General features: G+C 42.0%; 1 protein-coding gene across 1 annotated transcript; it reads right to left on the minus strand.

Moving 5' to 3' along the window:
• Nucleotides 1-1,131: 1,131 nt before the first annotated feature.
• Nucleotides 1,132-14,768, minus strand: CXCR3 (C-X-C motif chemokine receptor 3). Its single transcript, XM_058195697.1, has 2 exons — nucleotides 14,652-14,768; nucleotides 1,132-3,744 (listed from the first exon to the last, which is right to left on the minus strand). The coding sequence occupies exons 1-2, from the start codon at nucleotides 14,652-14,654 to the stop codon at nucleotides 2,665-2,667; spliced, it is 1,083 nt and encodes a 360-aa protein (XP_058051680.1). The 5' UTR covers nucleotides 14,655-14,768; the 3' UTR covers nucleotides 1,132-2,664.

A 14,768-nucleotide genomic window follows, 5' to 3' on the forward strand; every position in this document is an offset into this window, starting at 1 on the left:
TTACTTTTAAAAGCATTTTTTCGGCTGAAGAAAAAATACTTTTAAAAGTAAAAAAAAAAACTCAGATAATTGTGCAGCTCAGCTGGGCATGTGGGGGGGGGGTAGGAATTTTTGCTACCGGTTCTCCAAACCACCACCCGCCATCACTACCAGATCGGGCAATCCAGTCCAAACCAGGAGCATTTCACCCCTGCTTCAAAAGGGCCTCTGTGGCTCAGACTGGTAAGACAGTCTGTTATTAACAGCAGCTGCTTGCAATTACTGCAGGTTCAAGCCCCACCAGGCCCAAGGTTGACTCAGCCTTCCATCCTTTATAAGGTAGGTAAAATGAGGACCCAGATTGTTGGGGCCAATAAGTTGACTTTGTATATAATATACAAATGGATGAAGACTATTGCTTAACATAGTGTAAGCCGCCCTGAGTCTTTGGAGAAGGGCGGGATATAAATTCAAATTTAAAAAAAACCAAAAAAAACCCCAAAGAACGATTGCTAGGACTCACCTATCTGAAGGACATTTTGTTCAGAACTGTGACCGTCTGAATGAAACCTGATGTATAGAGGGAAATTCAACACTCGGTCATAATGCTATTATACACAGGTAGTCCTCAACTTTAGAACAGAGAGTTGGAAGGGACCTTGGAGGTCTTCTAGTCCAACCCTCTGCTCAGGCAGGAAACCCGATACCCCTTCAGAGAAATGGCTGCCCGGTCTCTTCTTAATACACCTCCAGGGTATGACCACTGTTGAGATCAGAACTTTTATTGCTAAGCAAGGCGGTTGTTCGGTGAATCGCGCCTGATTTTTCCCATCCTGTTTTTGCCCCGGTTGTTAAGTGAATCATTGCCATTAAGCGGATCACGTGGTTGTTAAGCAAATCCAGCTTTTCCCCACATTGACTTTGCATGTCAGAAACCAACTGGGAAGGTCACAAATGGGGAATCACAGGACCCCTGGGGACCTGCCGGTTATCAAGCGCCCAAATTTTTTTAAAAAATAATTTTTATTAAAAAGTTTTTTAAAATTTTTTTGACAATTTTCTTCTTTACATTTCCACATCAGTATACATCCATTATATATCCATTTTCCCCACTTACTTCAATTTATCTTTATCTATACATGTGGTTCCATTGTATTTTATACGTCACAATACATTCATATACTAAATTACAGTCATTCATTATGTGTCGTTTCCATGTATACAAATTTGTTACTAATTTCTAACTCCTAGATCTTCTTCATTCAATCTTTCCTTAACCTTTTACACCTACCCTCTAACCATTTATACCATTATTCCATACCATATAGTCCCCTATTTCTCTTTTATCTTTTATTTCTTTCGTAAGTCTATCCATCTCTGCACATTCTAGAACTTTCCTTATTACGTTTTCTTCTGATGGTATATTGTTGTTTTTCCAATTTTGTGCGTACATTATTCTTGCTGCTGTGGTAATATGTAAAATTAAATATTGTGGGGGTTTTTTTTAATCATAATTCCCTGTAAATATTCCTAATGAAAATAATTCCGGTTGCATATCTATTTGCTGTTTGGTTATCTCTTTGAGCCGTTTACTTATTCTGTTCCAATATTGTTTTGCTTTTGGACATGTTCATCACATATGTTCCCTGATTTTGTGTGCATTTCCAGCAGTCTGGTGATGTATTCGGGAATATTCTAGCCCAGTGGTTCTCAACTTTTATAGTGCTGCGACCCCTTTAATACAATTCCCCACGATGTGGCGACCCCAACCGTAAAATTAATTTCGTTTTGAATTTATCGCGCCTGAAGCCGTCTTGGCTAGCGATCTGAACTGCTTGCGATTGCCTTGAGGACGGAGGCATTAAAGCGGAGACTCCTCCTCTATTAAGTTTATTGCGCCTGAAGCCAGATTAGGCTAGCGATTGGGAGTGATTGCAGCTGGCTTGAGAGGGAGACATCAGAGCAAAGATTTCTCTCTTTTTTAATTCATCGCGCCTGAAGCCGAATTCGACTAGCGATTTGAAGAGCCTGCAACTGGCTTGTGGAGTCAACCGTTGGAGCGCGATTCTTCGACTCGCAACTATACTTCCCATATTTCCGATGGTCTTAGGGGACCCCTGGCAAATCGTCATTCGACCCCCAACGGGGTCGCGACCCACAGGTTGAGAACCGCTGTTCTAGCCAATCCCACTGGTGGAAGATGCTATTTGTAGAACGTTTTATACATATTTTCCTTACAGGCTACAGATTTTGTCAATTTATAGTTGTTAGAATAGAATAGAATAGAATTTTATTGGCCAAATGTTTTCCCCAAGTTTGTTTTCCCCAAAGTTTCTCCCATTTCTCCAATTCAATATTATAGCCGAAATTTTGGGCCCACATCATCATAGTTTATGTGGGCCATAACTACCTGTTAACTACCTCCTCCTCCATTTTATATCTCAGTAAGTAATTGTATATTTTCCAAGCGCTCAAATTTTAATCACACGACTGTGGGGATGGTGCAACGGTCGTTAAGTATGAGAACTGGTCATTTTTTTCAGTGTTGTGGTAACTTTGAATGGCCCCGCCAAACAAATAGTTGTTAAATTGAGGACTAGCGTATACCAACAGAGCGCCAGGTTCCTGAGCAAGAGAAGAGAGAATTCTGGGATAGCAATGGCGTCCTTACGGCCACAGGCTGTTCTAGAAGGTGGTGTATGAGCAGTCTGTGCTTTCGGACCAACTCGAATCTCTCGGTTGACTGGACGGCCTGAAATGCCTGTTCCAGTAGTTCTGATTGATGCAGCCAAATCTCCTCAACACGGTCAAGAGCTTGTTCCGGAACTTGATCCCGATGAAGGCGTAGAGCAGCGGGTTGAGGCAACAATGAAAGAAGCCCAAACAGGTGGTGACGATACTGGCGATGTCCAGGTTGTCCCCCCACTGGCAATCTATCACCAGGAGGTCCAGCTGGTGCAACGTGGTGATGAACTGCACCAAGTGGTAAGGTGACCAGCAAAGGAAGAAGGCCACCACCACGGCCAAGATTACCTTGAGGGCCTTGTGTTTTTGGAAGCCCTTGGAGCGCCGGAGGGTGAGGATGATGTGGACGTAGCAGTAGACCATGGCTATCATAGGGAACAAGAAAGCCACCACTTGGTTGATGATGATGAGGGCGATGTTCCATGTCTTTCTGCTATGCTGCGGGAAGACAAGAACGCAGGAAGTGGCGTTCTGGCGGCTGTCGAACTCGGCCGTCAGGTACATGAAGTCGGGCACCGCCAGCAGGAAGCAGACGAGCCAAACCAGCAAGGTGGTGTAGATGATGAGGAAGCGCTTATTCCTGTTGTACATCCGGATGACGTAGACGATGGAGAGGTACCGCTCGAAACTGATGCATATGAGGAAGAGGATGCTGGCGTAGAAGTTGATCTTCAGGATGCTGCCGATGACCTTGCAGAAGAAGTCCTTGAAGATCCAACCGAGCACGGCCTGGGCAGCCCAGAAGGGGAGGGTCACCACCAGGAGAATGTCCGCGATGGCCAAGTTGAAGACGAAGATGTCGTTCCCGAATAAGGAGACTCGGTCCAGGAGCAAGACAGCGATGACCATCAGGTTGCCTCCGAGACCCAGGAGGAAAATCAGGGCGTAGAATGGAGGCAGAAACCTCTCGGAAAACTCCTCGTAGGGGTTAAAATTGCACGGCTCGGCTAAGCAACAGTCGTAATAGCTGTAATTGTAGAAGTCCATCGATTCTTCACTGTAAGAGATGATATGATCAGCCTGAAAGAAGGAGGAAATGTGGCAGAAGATTATCGGTGGAGTTCAACTCCATTAATATTATAGAGTTAGACTACTAGTATAACTACTATTAGTATAACTTTAATAACTAGTTAAACCATTAGTATAATGGTTTAATAATGTAATCTGAACCTTAAGCTACACCCATGTTTTTCAAACATTAGCCTCTTTAAGATATGTGGACTTCAACTCCCACAATTCCCTAGCTAGCATTTGTGGAGTTTAACGCCATTAGTATAATGGATTTATATTCTTAGTATAACTACATCCGTTAAGATAATGGATTGGTATAAATATTCTTAATCTGTTAGCGTAAGAATCTTAATCTACACCTGTGTTTCTCAAATTTGCCGACTTTAAGATGTGTGGACTCCCAGAATTCCCCAGCCCAGGGGTCTGCAACCTTAAACACTCAAAGTGCTATTTGGACCCGTTTCCCACAGAAAAGAAATTACTGGGAACCACAAAACCTGGGTGGGTGTGGCCTACTCGATGTCACTCACTCCCACCCAATCACACGACCCCCCCAGCCACGCTTACCCAGCTTTTGTGGCTCCTGGTGTTTTCTTTTCTGTGGGAAACAGGTATCTCTCTTTCTCTCTCTCTCTCTCTCTCCCTCTGTCTCTCTCCCTCTGTCTCTGTCTCTCCCTCTGTCTCTCCATCTCTGTCTCTCTCTGTCTCTGTCTGTCTGTGTGTCTCTCTCTCTCTGTCCTCTCCCTCTGTCTCCCTCTGTCTCTGTCTGTCTCTGTCCTCTCCCTCTGTCTCTCTCTCTCTCCTTCTGTCTCTCTCTCTCCCTCTGTCTCCCTGTCTCTGTCTTTCTCTGTCTCTGTCACTCTGTCTCCCTCTGTCTCTCTGTCTCTCTCTTTCTCTCTGTCTCTGTCTCTGTCTCTCTCTCTCTCTCTGTTCTCTCCCTCTCCCTCTCCCTCTGTCTGTCTCTCTCTCTCTCTCTCTGTCCTCTCCCTGTCTCCCTGTCTCTCTCTCTGTCTCTCTGTCTCACTGTCTCTCTCTGTCTCTGTTCTATCTCCTTCCCCACTTCAGACCCATGAGCTGGCCTTCAGCCAGTGGATTCACGGCTCTTATCAGTCCTGGCAGAGAAATCTGCAGCTGCCTGCCAAAGTTCAAACAAATGATTCACGTAGCAAGACTTTCAGCTCTTTTTGAAATGGTTCAGCTAAACTTTGCTTCCCGTGGAGTGAGAGCAGTCCCAAAGCTCCTTATATATCCTGTGGTCCCAAAGCTCCTTATATATCCTGTGGTGATGACGCCGCCTCTCTTCTGAAGCGCGGGTCAAGCCAAGCTTGATTATTATTATCAGCTGGGTCTGAAGGCGTAGCCTGGGGAAGGGAGGAATCAGGGGATGACGGCCTCATTATGTCCTCCGACTGGTCTGGTTCTGGCTCCTGGAGCCGAGCCAAAAGAATCGATGCTCCTGAGGTAAGCCTTACCGGCCCTTTTTCAGGCATGGGGCCAGGTTCAGGGGCTGGAGTCACAACAGTCTCTGTCTCTCTCTCTCTCTCCGTCTCTCTCTCTGTCTCTCTGTCTCTCTGTCTCTCTCCACTCCCTCTCTCTCTCTCTCCCTTTGTCTCTCTGTCTCTCTCTTTCACTGTCTCTCTCTGTCTCTCTGTCTCTGTCTGTCTGTCTGTCTCTCTCTCTCTCTCTCTCTCTCTCTGTGTCATGGGTGGCTGGGGAATTCTGGGACTTGTAGTCCACACATCTTAAAAGTCGCCAAGTTTGAGAAATCCAACACTAAGTCCTCTCTACTCCGTCATTGATCAGCTGAAGACTGTACGACCTCATGGTGCAAACCAGGATGGTCTGCTTTTAACAGCAGTTTGGGGAGCAAGTCCCAGGGTCTTTTCCCCCTTTGCTGCCCCTCCCTACACAACCAACTCTCAGACAAAAACTTTGCTAGGGTGCCCATTACTACAAATACTTTGTTGATGTGCAGATTTGTTTCTCCCCCCACCCTCAAATGGGGCATGCTGTCAAGAGAAATTTCCAGCTGAGGTTTGCAGAGTATTGGTGATGAAATTCTCAAATCTTTGAAGAAAGCCACAGTGCTTTCGCTCAAAAAGAAGCCGCAAAAAAAAAAAAAAAGCCAATCCGAAAGGTACCCACCAGCCATGTGTGGAGAGAAAACACATTTCCCCTGAGCCTCGTCTCAATTGCACAGACAGTTTCTATTCCTGAAAGGAGCATTTGATTTTTAATTTCTCGATTTCTTAGCAGAAGATTCTTGAGGGGAGGGGGGGGTTTGTTGAAGGATGTGAGCTTTAGCATCAAGGTACATTGTGACGTGAGATAATTTGATTCCCTTGGAGAGCACATTTAGAAAAGGAGAAATGCCCAAGGAGCTGCTGAGCCAGTTCTACAGAGGAACGATTGAGTCTGTCATCTGCACCTCCATAACTGTCTGGTTTGGTTCTGCAACCCAACAAGACAGACACAGACTTCAGAGAATAATTAGAACTGCAGAAAAAATAATTACTACCAACCTGCCTTCCATTGAGGACCTGTATACTGCACGAATCAAGAAGAGGGCTGTGAAAATATTTACAGACCCCTCGCATCCTGGACATAAACTGTTTCAACTCCTACCCTCGAAACGACGCTATGGAGCACTGCAACACCAGAACAGTTAGACACAAGAACAGTTTTTCCCCAAACGCCATCACTCTGCTAAACAAATAATTCCCTCAACACTGTCAAACTATTCACTAAATCTGCACTACTATTAATCTTCTCATCGTTCCCGTCTCCTTCCACTTATGACTGTAGTGCTGTAACTTTGTGGCTTGTATCCTTACGATTTATATTGATATTGTTTTCTGATTGCTTATTTGTACCCTATGACTATCATTAAGTGTTGTACCTTAGGATTCTTGATGAACGTATCTTTTATATTATGTACACTGGGAGCATATGCACCAAAGACAAATTCCTTGTGTGTCCAATCACACTTGGCCAATAAAAAATTCTATTCTGTTCTGTTCTGTTCTGTTCTGTTCTGTTCTATTCTATTTTATTCTATTCTATTCAAAATGGGACCTTGAAGACTAGAAGACCGTCAAGGTCCTTTCCAACTTTTGTTATTCTATTCTATTCTATTCTATTCTATTCTATTCTATTCTATTCTATTCTATTCTATTCTATTTAAGGTCCCTTGGCCTTTCCAAATTTTGCAAGGAAATTGCGGGGTGACACTCATGCTGTATGCATCTTCTAGGAACGGAGTAGACCAAAAAAAATCTTTGCTTTCTGAATCAGAAATTTAAGGTTAGAAGCGTCGTTTCTCAACCTGAGCAACTTTAAGATGTGTGGACTTCCAGAATTCTCCAGCCAACGTGCATGGACTGGTGCGAAGAGTCTTCTTTGAGACCATACGTCACTTCTAGGAATTATATGAATATAAGTGCATAGGATATACTGTAAGTACATTGGGGGGTCTCTTAGCCAAGTGAAGGCGAGGTAGCTGCTTAGCTTTCTCTACACAAATGGCCAAGGTTTCGCTGGATGAAAGAGCTGACATATTGCATTTGGTTTTGTGTGGGACGTAAAACATCTCCCACGCAGCTGTCACTCACATGATTGAAGGCCTTTTTTTGCATGTATCAAACAGGAGGGGACTTTTGGTCATAGGGCAGTGGCTACCACCTTGACTTTTTGACTCAATACAGCTGGAAAAATTAAAATGAAATATGTTCTGGAATTCACACATCTCCATGGCTCCTCGGTTGCTGGCTAGACCCCTGTTGTCATTCTGCCACCATGTAGACATCTCTGGGGAGAGGAGGAGGAGGAGGAGGAGGAGGAAAGGGAAGGAGAACTGGGAGGAGGGAGGAGGAAGAGGAGGAGGAGGAGAGGAGGAGGAGAAGAGGGAAGGAGGAGAGGAAGGAGGGAGGAGGAAGAGGAGAAGGAGATGAGGAGAAGGAGGAAGAGGAAGAGGAAGAAGAGGAGGAAGAGGAAGGAGGAGGAAGAGGAGGAGGAAGAGAAGAAGAAGAAAGAAGGAGAAGAGGGAGGAGGAGGAGAAGGGAGAAGAGAGGAGGCGGAAGAGGAGGAGGAGGAGGGGGAGGAGGAGGAGGAGGAGGAGGAGGGGAAAAAGAAGGAGAAGAAGAAGAAGAAGGAGGAGGAGAAGAAGAAGAAGAAGAAGAAGAAGAAGAAGAAGAAGAAGAAGAAGAAGAAGAAGAAGAAGAAGAAGAAGAAGAAGAAGAAGAAGAAGAAGAAGAAGAAGAAAGTGATCACCATTTCGAATTTCATTTCTAAACAGTTCTACTCTTTCTGGAAAAGGTTGGCAGGTTTGGGTTTTTGGTTTTTTTAAAATTTTTGTTAAGGTTGTCACATTACACCCAACCTGCGAAACGGAGGTTTTTTGTGTTATGAATGTGCCCAGAGAAGACCGGAGACTTAGGAGACACTTTTCAGAGAACTTGAAGATGGTGCTAGAGATGTTTTGCGCTATCAGGCAGTTGTCTAGCCACGAGGGGAAATTCCTGGATTTGCAGACGTTTACATGCATGGGCAGAGTTTCTGCTTTTTCTCGTTCGGCTACGAGAAGCTCTTCTCTTACATTTCCACATGGCTGCTCATTTTACGGTCGTATGTTTAAGTGTCATCCATTCCTGGAAACCACAAACACACCTAATTGTGGGTCCATGTGTGTGTGTGTGTGTGTGTATAACAAAAGTGTGTATAGTCGAGGCGATGGTTTTCCCAGTTGCAATGTATGGCTGTGAAAGTTGGACCATCATAAGGAAGGCTGAGTGCCAAAGAATTGAGGCCTTTGAACTCTGTGAGTCCCTTGGACTGCAAGGCGACCCAGCCGGTCAGTCCAAGAGGACATCAACCCTGACTGCTCTTTAGAAGGTCAGATCCTGAAGAGGAAACTGAAATACTTTGGCCACCTAATGAGAAGGAAGGACTCCCTGGAGAAGAGCCTAATGCTGGGAACGATGGAGGGCAAAAGAAGAAAGGGACGACAGAGAACGAGGTGGCTGGATGGAGTAATTGAAGAAGTAGGCATGAGTTTAAATGGACTCCAGAGGATGGTAGAGGACAGGAAGGCTTGGAGGAATGTGGTCCATGGAGTTGCGATGGGTTGGAAACAACTTCGCAACTAACAACAACAACAAAGATAGATAGATAGATAGATAGATAGATAGATAGATAGATAGATAGATAGATAGATAGATAGATAGATAGATAGATAGATAGATCCAAGGGACTCCTGCGAGTCCCTTGGACTGCAAGGCGACCCAACCGGTCAGTCCTGGGAGGAGATCAACCTTGACTGCTCTTTAGAAGGCCAGATCCTGAAGATGAAACTCAAATACTTAATGAGGAGGAAAGACTCCCTGGAGAAGAGCCTAATGCTGGGAAAGATGGAGGGCAAAAGAAGAAGGGGACGGCAGAGAACGAGGTGGCTGGATGGAGTCCCTGAAGCAGTCGGCGGGAGCTTCAATGGACTCCAGAAGACGGTAGAGGACAGGAAGACCTGGAGGAACGTTGTCCATGGGGTTGCGATGTGTCCGACATGACTTCGCAACTAACAACAACAAATGAACCCACACTCCTTTTCAAGGGTTTTATGAGTTCTTTTAAAGAGCTTTACCTGTTGTTTATCTTGCTCTTTTTAATTAAATCTTTCTTTTTTTTTTAATGGCATCTTTTTTTTCCTCCCTGTCCCTCCACTTCGCCTTTTCTTCCAATGGAATTCCCTTTTGAAATCGTCTTTTAATATTACTCTTATTACAGTGAAGTATCAGGTGAGCCATTGGTTAAGGGCAGTTTGAATGCCATCGGATTTTACAAACAGAACAAAAACAATTTTTACAAACAAAACACAGCCGATTAAAGAAAACCAACCCCAAATTCGTATATTTCTGGAGTTAAGAATGGGTGGGTTTCTAACCACAGAATAAAGTCCCATCAGCACCTAATCAAGCAGTCAACATGCTGCTATTAGGAAGGTAAATAGATTCACAAGTTCTGTCTGGGGAGATGTAGAAGCTTGTTTTCCAAAATCCAATCCAACAGCTAGATTTATTTTAGAGACCGAATTAATTTGGTCTTCTCCAGGAGTGATCACTCAGGAGAAAATTACTGGCTCTACATGCATAGGATCTGAGGTCCAAAACCTCATTGGGATTAGGGATAAATTAATTTAGTTTTGAGTCTTTATTTTCATGGCAAGATTGAACTGAAACCTAGCGTGCTATAGGCATAATTCTCTATATTTTTAATTGCACACCAACTAGAGTCGCTCTATGCGTAAGGTGCCAGGTTTCTAAGTCTGATCATAAAATATTTTGTATTAACATTTACCAGAATTTTAAACCTGGAAACCTATTCAAGATGGCTACGTGCAAAATGCATCTGTTTATTTGAAAATATATGAACGTGCATTATATTAGAGAGGTGCCTAAACTGCCTTCCCTTACAAGCACAGAGACGTTAGAGAAATGAGCACCAAAATATTTGCAAATTTTGGTGTACCGGTTTTTGTTTTCAAATAGCTTTACAATTACAATTAATCAAGAATTTGCTGGCATGAATGAGAAAATGCTGACAGCTCCATTCCTCCCACATCATAAGCGCTACTTCCCCCTACAGGTAAAATAAAAGATGCAAAATAGTCCTTGATTTACAACAATTCGAAGTTATAGCGGCACCGAAAAAAGCGACTTATGACCGTTTTTCACACTTATGACCGTTGCAGCAGCCCCATGGTCACATGATCAAAATTCAGACAGTTGGCAATTGACTCATATTTATGACGGTTGCAGTGTCCCAGGGTCATGTGATCGACAAGCGAAGTCAATGGGGAAACCAGGTTCACTTAAGGACCGTGTTATTGACTTAACAACTACCATGATTCACTGAACAACAGTGGCAAGAAAGATTATAAACTGGGTCAAAATTCACTTAACATCTGTCTCGCTTAGCGACATAAATCTTGGGCTTGCTTGTGGTCGTAAACCGAGGACTACCTGTACGTATTTTAAAGGACATTTTGGGCTGTGTTAATCTACGGTAACCAAAAATCAAAACCAGTCTGCAAGAAATTTTAACCATTCAGTTAAAAAAAAAAAAATGAAAAAGCATCAACTTTCACGAACAGCATCTCAATGCATAGCGTGGTTAGAGACAACAAAAATATGTTTCTTCTGTTACTTTAGTGTGGTTAGAAACAACAAAATGTTTATTACACTTTTACGCTGCAAAAAAACCCCCAAAATTTAACCATAGTCAGATAGCACCTTTCTTGCTGACTAGAGAAAATAAGAATAGAATAGAACAGAACAGAACAGAAAAGAAGAATAGAATATAGAAAGAATAGAATAGAATATAGAATATAGAAAATAGAATAAAATATAGAAAGAATAGAATAGAGTAGAATATAGAATATAGAAAGAATAGAATAGAATAGAATAGAAAATAGAAAATAGAAAATAATAGAATAGAATAGAATAGAATAGAATAGAATAGAATAACTTTATTGTGGCTTAACAGATTAACAGTTGGAAGGGACCTTACAGGTCATCTAATCCAGCCCCCCCACCCAAGCGGGATCTTGTCACTTTGAATGTACACTAATTGGCCTACATTAAAATGAAAATTTGGTTGCATATAGTTCTCAAAGACTAACACATTTACATCAACTTCTGTGAGAGCAGCTGGCCTTATTAGCGATAACAAGCAGCTCGTAAAAGTTGCTTTGTGTTTTAATAAAATCTATTTGTCAACAGAAAAAGTCTGCAGTATTGCAACCTTCTGGGGGAATTGCAGATGGCCCATCATTTTCAAAGCAGCTCTAATCTCTAATCTCTAATCAAAACCAAGTCAGTTTAATATTTAAAGCAAGGAGATAGGTCAGAGGTCTTGTTATCTAGACTTTTCAATAGGAAGGCGGCTTTATGGATATAGAGATAAAGCTCCCCCATTTCTCCCTGAAACCTAACCCAAGATAATTATGGCTTCAAATGCCCCTCCCCACCCCCAAAATCTGCCTGCTGAGATATACATCCAGGCACACAGATTAAAAAAAAAATGCCTGCAGTTTATTATCTAGCTTTTGATGGATCTGATTTCGCATGTCTTTTGAAAAAAGAAAAAAAGAGAGAAAGATAAAAATTCCAGAGGGGCAACGGAAGATTAGATTTAATCTCTTTAGTACCGAATTTCTCAATCTCAGCCATTTTAAGATGTGTACATGACTTCAACTGAAATACATGACTTCAATTTTCTTGATTGCAGAAAATATGACTTCTGCAACAGAGTTGTTAATGCTTGGAACTCATTACCGGACTCCATAGTCTCTATTCAAAATCCCAAAAACTTCAACCAAAAACTGTCTACTATTGACCTCACCCCATTCCTAAAAGGACTATAAGGGGCATGCATAAGAGCACAAAAGTGCCTACCGTTCCTGTCCTATTAATATAGCTAATGCATATTCTTTACTTATATATATATATATATATATATATATATATATATATATATATATATATATATATATATATTTTCTTCGTGGTATGTTTTTTTACTTATGACAATGTTTATGTATACTGTTATGACAAAATTAAATAATAAAAAAAAATTTCTCCGTGAGGCTTGTTTGGGCAGCCCTGTTGCAATCCAAAACACGGGATTATTTAGCCAGCTGCCTGATAATATTTTGTTTTATGATCCTCTTTCTTTATTATCGGTGGTTGGGATGATGCAATTTTGCGGTCTCTCTGCCCTATAAATCTTGCAAGTATATTCACGTTGCTTGCCGGTTCTCAACCTTGGCTGCTTTTCAGATATGTGGACTTCAACTCCCAGAATTCCCCATCCAGCATGCAACATTATCCCTCACCCTGCCCCAGAGTCACTCAAAAAAAAAAAAAAGGATGGGCAGTCTACAAACGTAATAAATAAAATACAAATTATATTGTATACAGAATTCCCCTTTTTAAGGCCCTGAAATTCCTTAATTCAGACTTAGAGTTTGGGGTGACTGGATGGAGCTGAGCGTTTACTGGCTGGATGCCCTTCCTGACACCTTTGTGGAGTTTCCAGCAGATATTTTCTCTTTGGGCCCTAGGAGAGAGGGAAAAAATGTGCTGCTACTTAGGATTGAAGTCTCAACCTTCCAAGTGGCAGGCAAAGATCTTCACCATTAGACTGCTACGCCGCTCGCCACTGTGTGTACAGGAAAATGACAATAAAGTGTATCTTATCTTATTATTAAGATTTATTAATAATAAATTTATTTATTAATAATAAATAAATAAATAAATTATTGGGGGGGATAATAATAATAATAATAAGAGTTTCTGGTTTGTTAGGCTTAAAAAGATGGGAAAGTTAAAGGAAAGCTGAAGCAAATGCTAATGACTGGTAAGCTCATTGAACAGACTAAAAGTTTTACACCAGAGATCCAGGGAGAATATAGTATCAGTCTCCTACATAATTCCTACGCTGAAGAATTAATATATAATATATAATATAACAACAGAGTTGGAAGGGACCTTGGAGGCCTTCTAGTCCAACCCCCTGCCCAGGCAGGAAACCCTACACCATCTCAGTCAGATGGTTATCCAACATTTTCTTAAAAATTTCCAGTGTTGGAGCATTCACAACTTCTGCAGGCAAGTCGTTCCACTTATTAATTGTTCTCACTGTCAGGAAATTTCTCCTTAGTTCTAAGTTGCTTCTTTCTTTGATCAGTTTCCACCCATTGCTTCTTGTCCTGCCTTCAGGGGCTTTAGAGAACAGCCCGACTCCCTCTTCTTTGTGGCAACCCCAAATAAAAATTGTTTCTTATTATACATATTTTATTACCCAAATATTTTCTTCTGCATTATCCATTCCATTAGTATTGTATTCTGTGCTTAAGACGCTCCAGAATAACAGAGTCAGAAGGGACCTTGGAGGTCTTCTAGTCCAACCCTCTGCTCGGGCAGGAGACCCTGTACTATTTCAGACAAATGGCTGTCCAGTCTCTTCTGAAAAACCTCCAGTGTTGGAGTAGCCACAACTTCTGGTGGCAAGTAGTTCCACTGGTTAATTGTTCTCACTGTCAGGAAATTTTCCCTTAGTTTCAGGTTGCTTCTGTCCTTGATTAGTTTCCACCCGTTGCTCCTTTCATAAATACATAACAATAATAGTCCAATTGTGACCTGCCACTACGGATAGGAGGTAACGAGTCTTAAAAATCTAAGACTAATCTACACTGGGTTTATCTCTAAAGGTACAGGAAACACTTCAGACAAATTTCTCAAGTTGCATTATTGACCGATTCAGCAAATTTATACATTCATAAAGTAAAACTAAATGTATAGCTGATTATAAACGAACAGATTATAGTTTGTTCAAACTAAAACTAAATTTATTTAGTTCGTCCTTCTTCCTTAGAACCAAGCACATCTAGTTTCATAATAACAGAATTGGAAGGGACCTTGGAGGTCTTCTAGTCCAACCCCCTGCCCAGGCAGGAAACTCTACACCATTTCAGACAAATGGTTAGCCAACATTTTCTTAAAAATTTCCAGTGTTGGAGCATTCACAACTTCTGCAGGCAAGATAAATCTACTTTTATCTGATGACACCAAGAGCCCCCCCCCCCCAAAAAAAAAAGAATTTCAGGCAAAGTCTTTAGACTATTAATATTCAGGCAATTTTTTTTATTTTTATTTTTGCAACTGAAGGTATTCATATTTTTGTTGTCATCAACTGTCTACCCGTAAGCCTCATTGCCCATCCCAGCTCACAATTCTGGATCAGCCTCTAATCCTGCAACATCTATATACAGTCATTCCTTTTACAGCCACATTTTAAAATTCCTTCCCGTGGCCCAAAATTTCCAAATATTGACCCCGCATGTGGCGGTTATCTTAACTCACCATGAAGGAAGATGCGCTGAAACAAGTCAAAAGAGAGAAGATGATCTGAACGGGAAGTTAAACAGGTGGGCTGATTTTATCTCAGCAGAAGAAACTTCCGACTGGCAGGTTTGAAGT

Source organism: Ahaetulla prasina, chromosome 10 (genome assembly GCF_028640845.1).
Source record: "Ahaetulla prasina isolate Xishuangbanna chromosome 10, ASM2864084v1, whole genome shotgun sequence".
Taxonomy (NCBI): domain Eukaryota; kingdom Metazoa; phylum Chordata; class Lepidosauria; order Squamata; family Colubridae; genus Ahaetulla; species Ahaetulla prasina.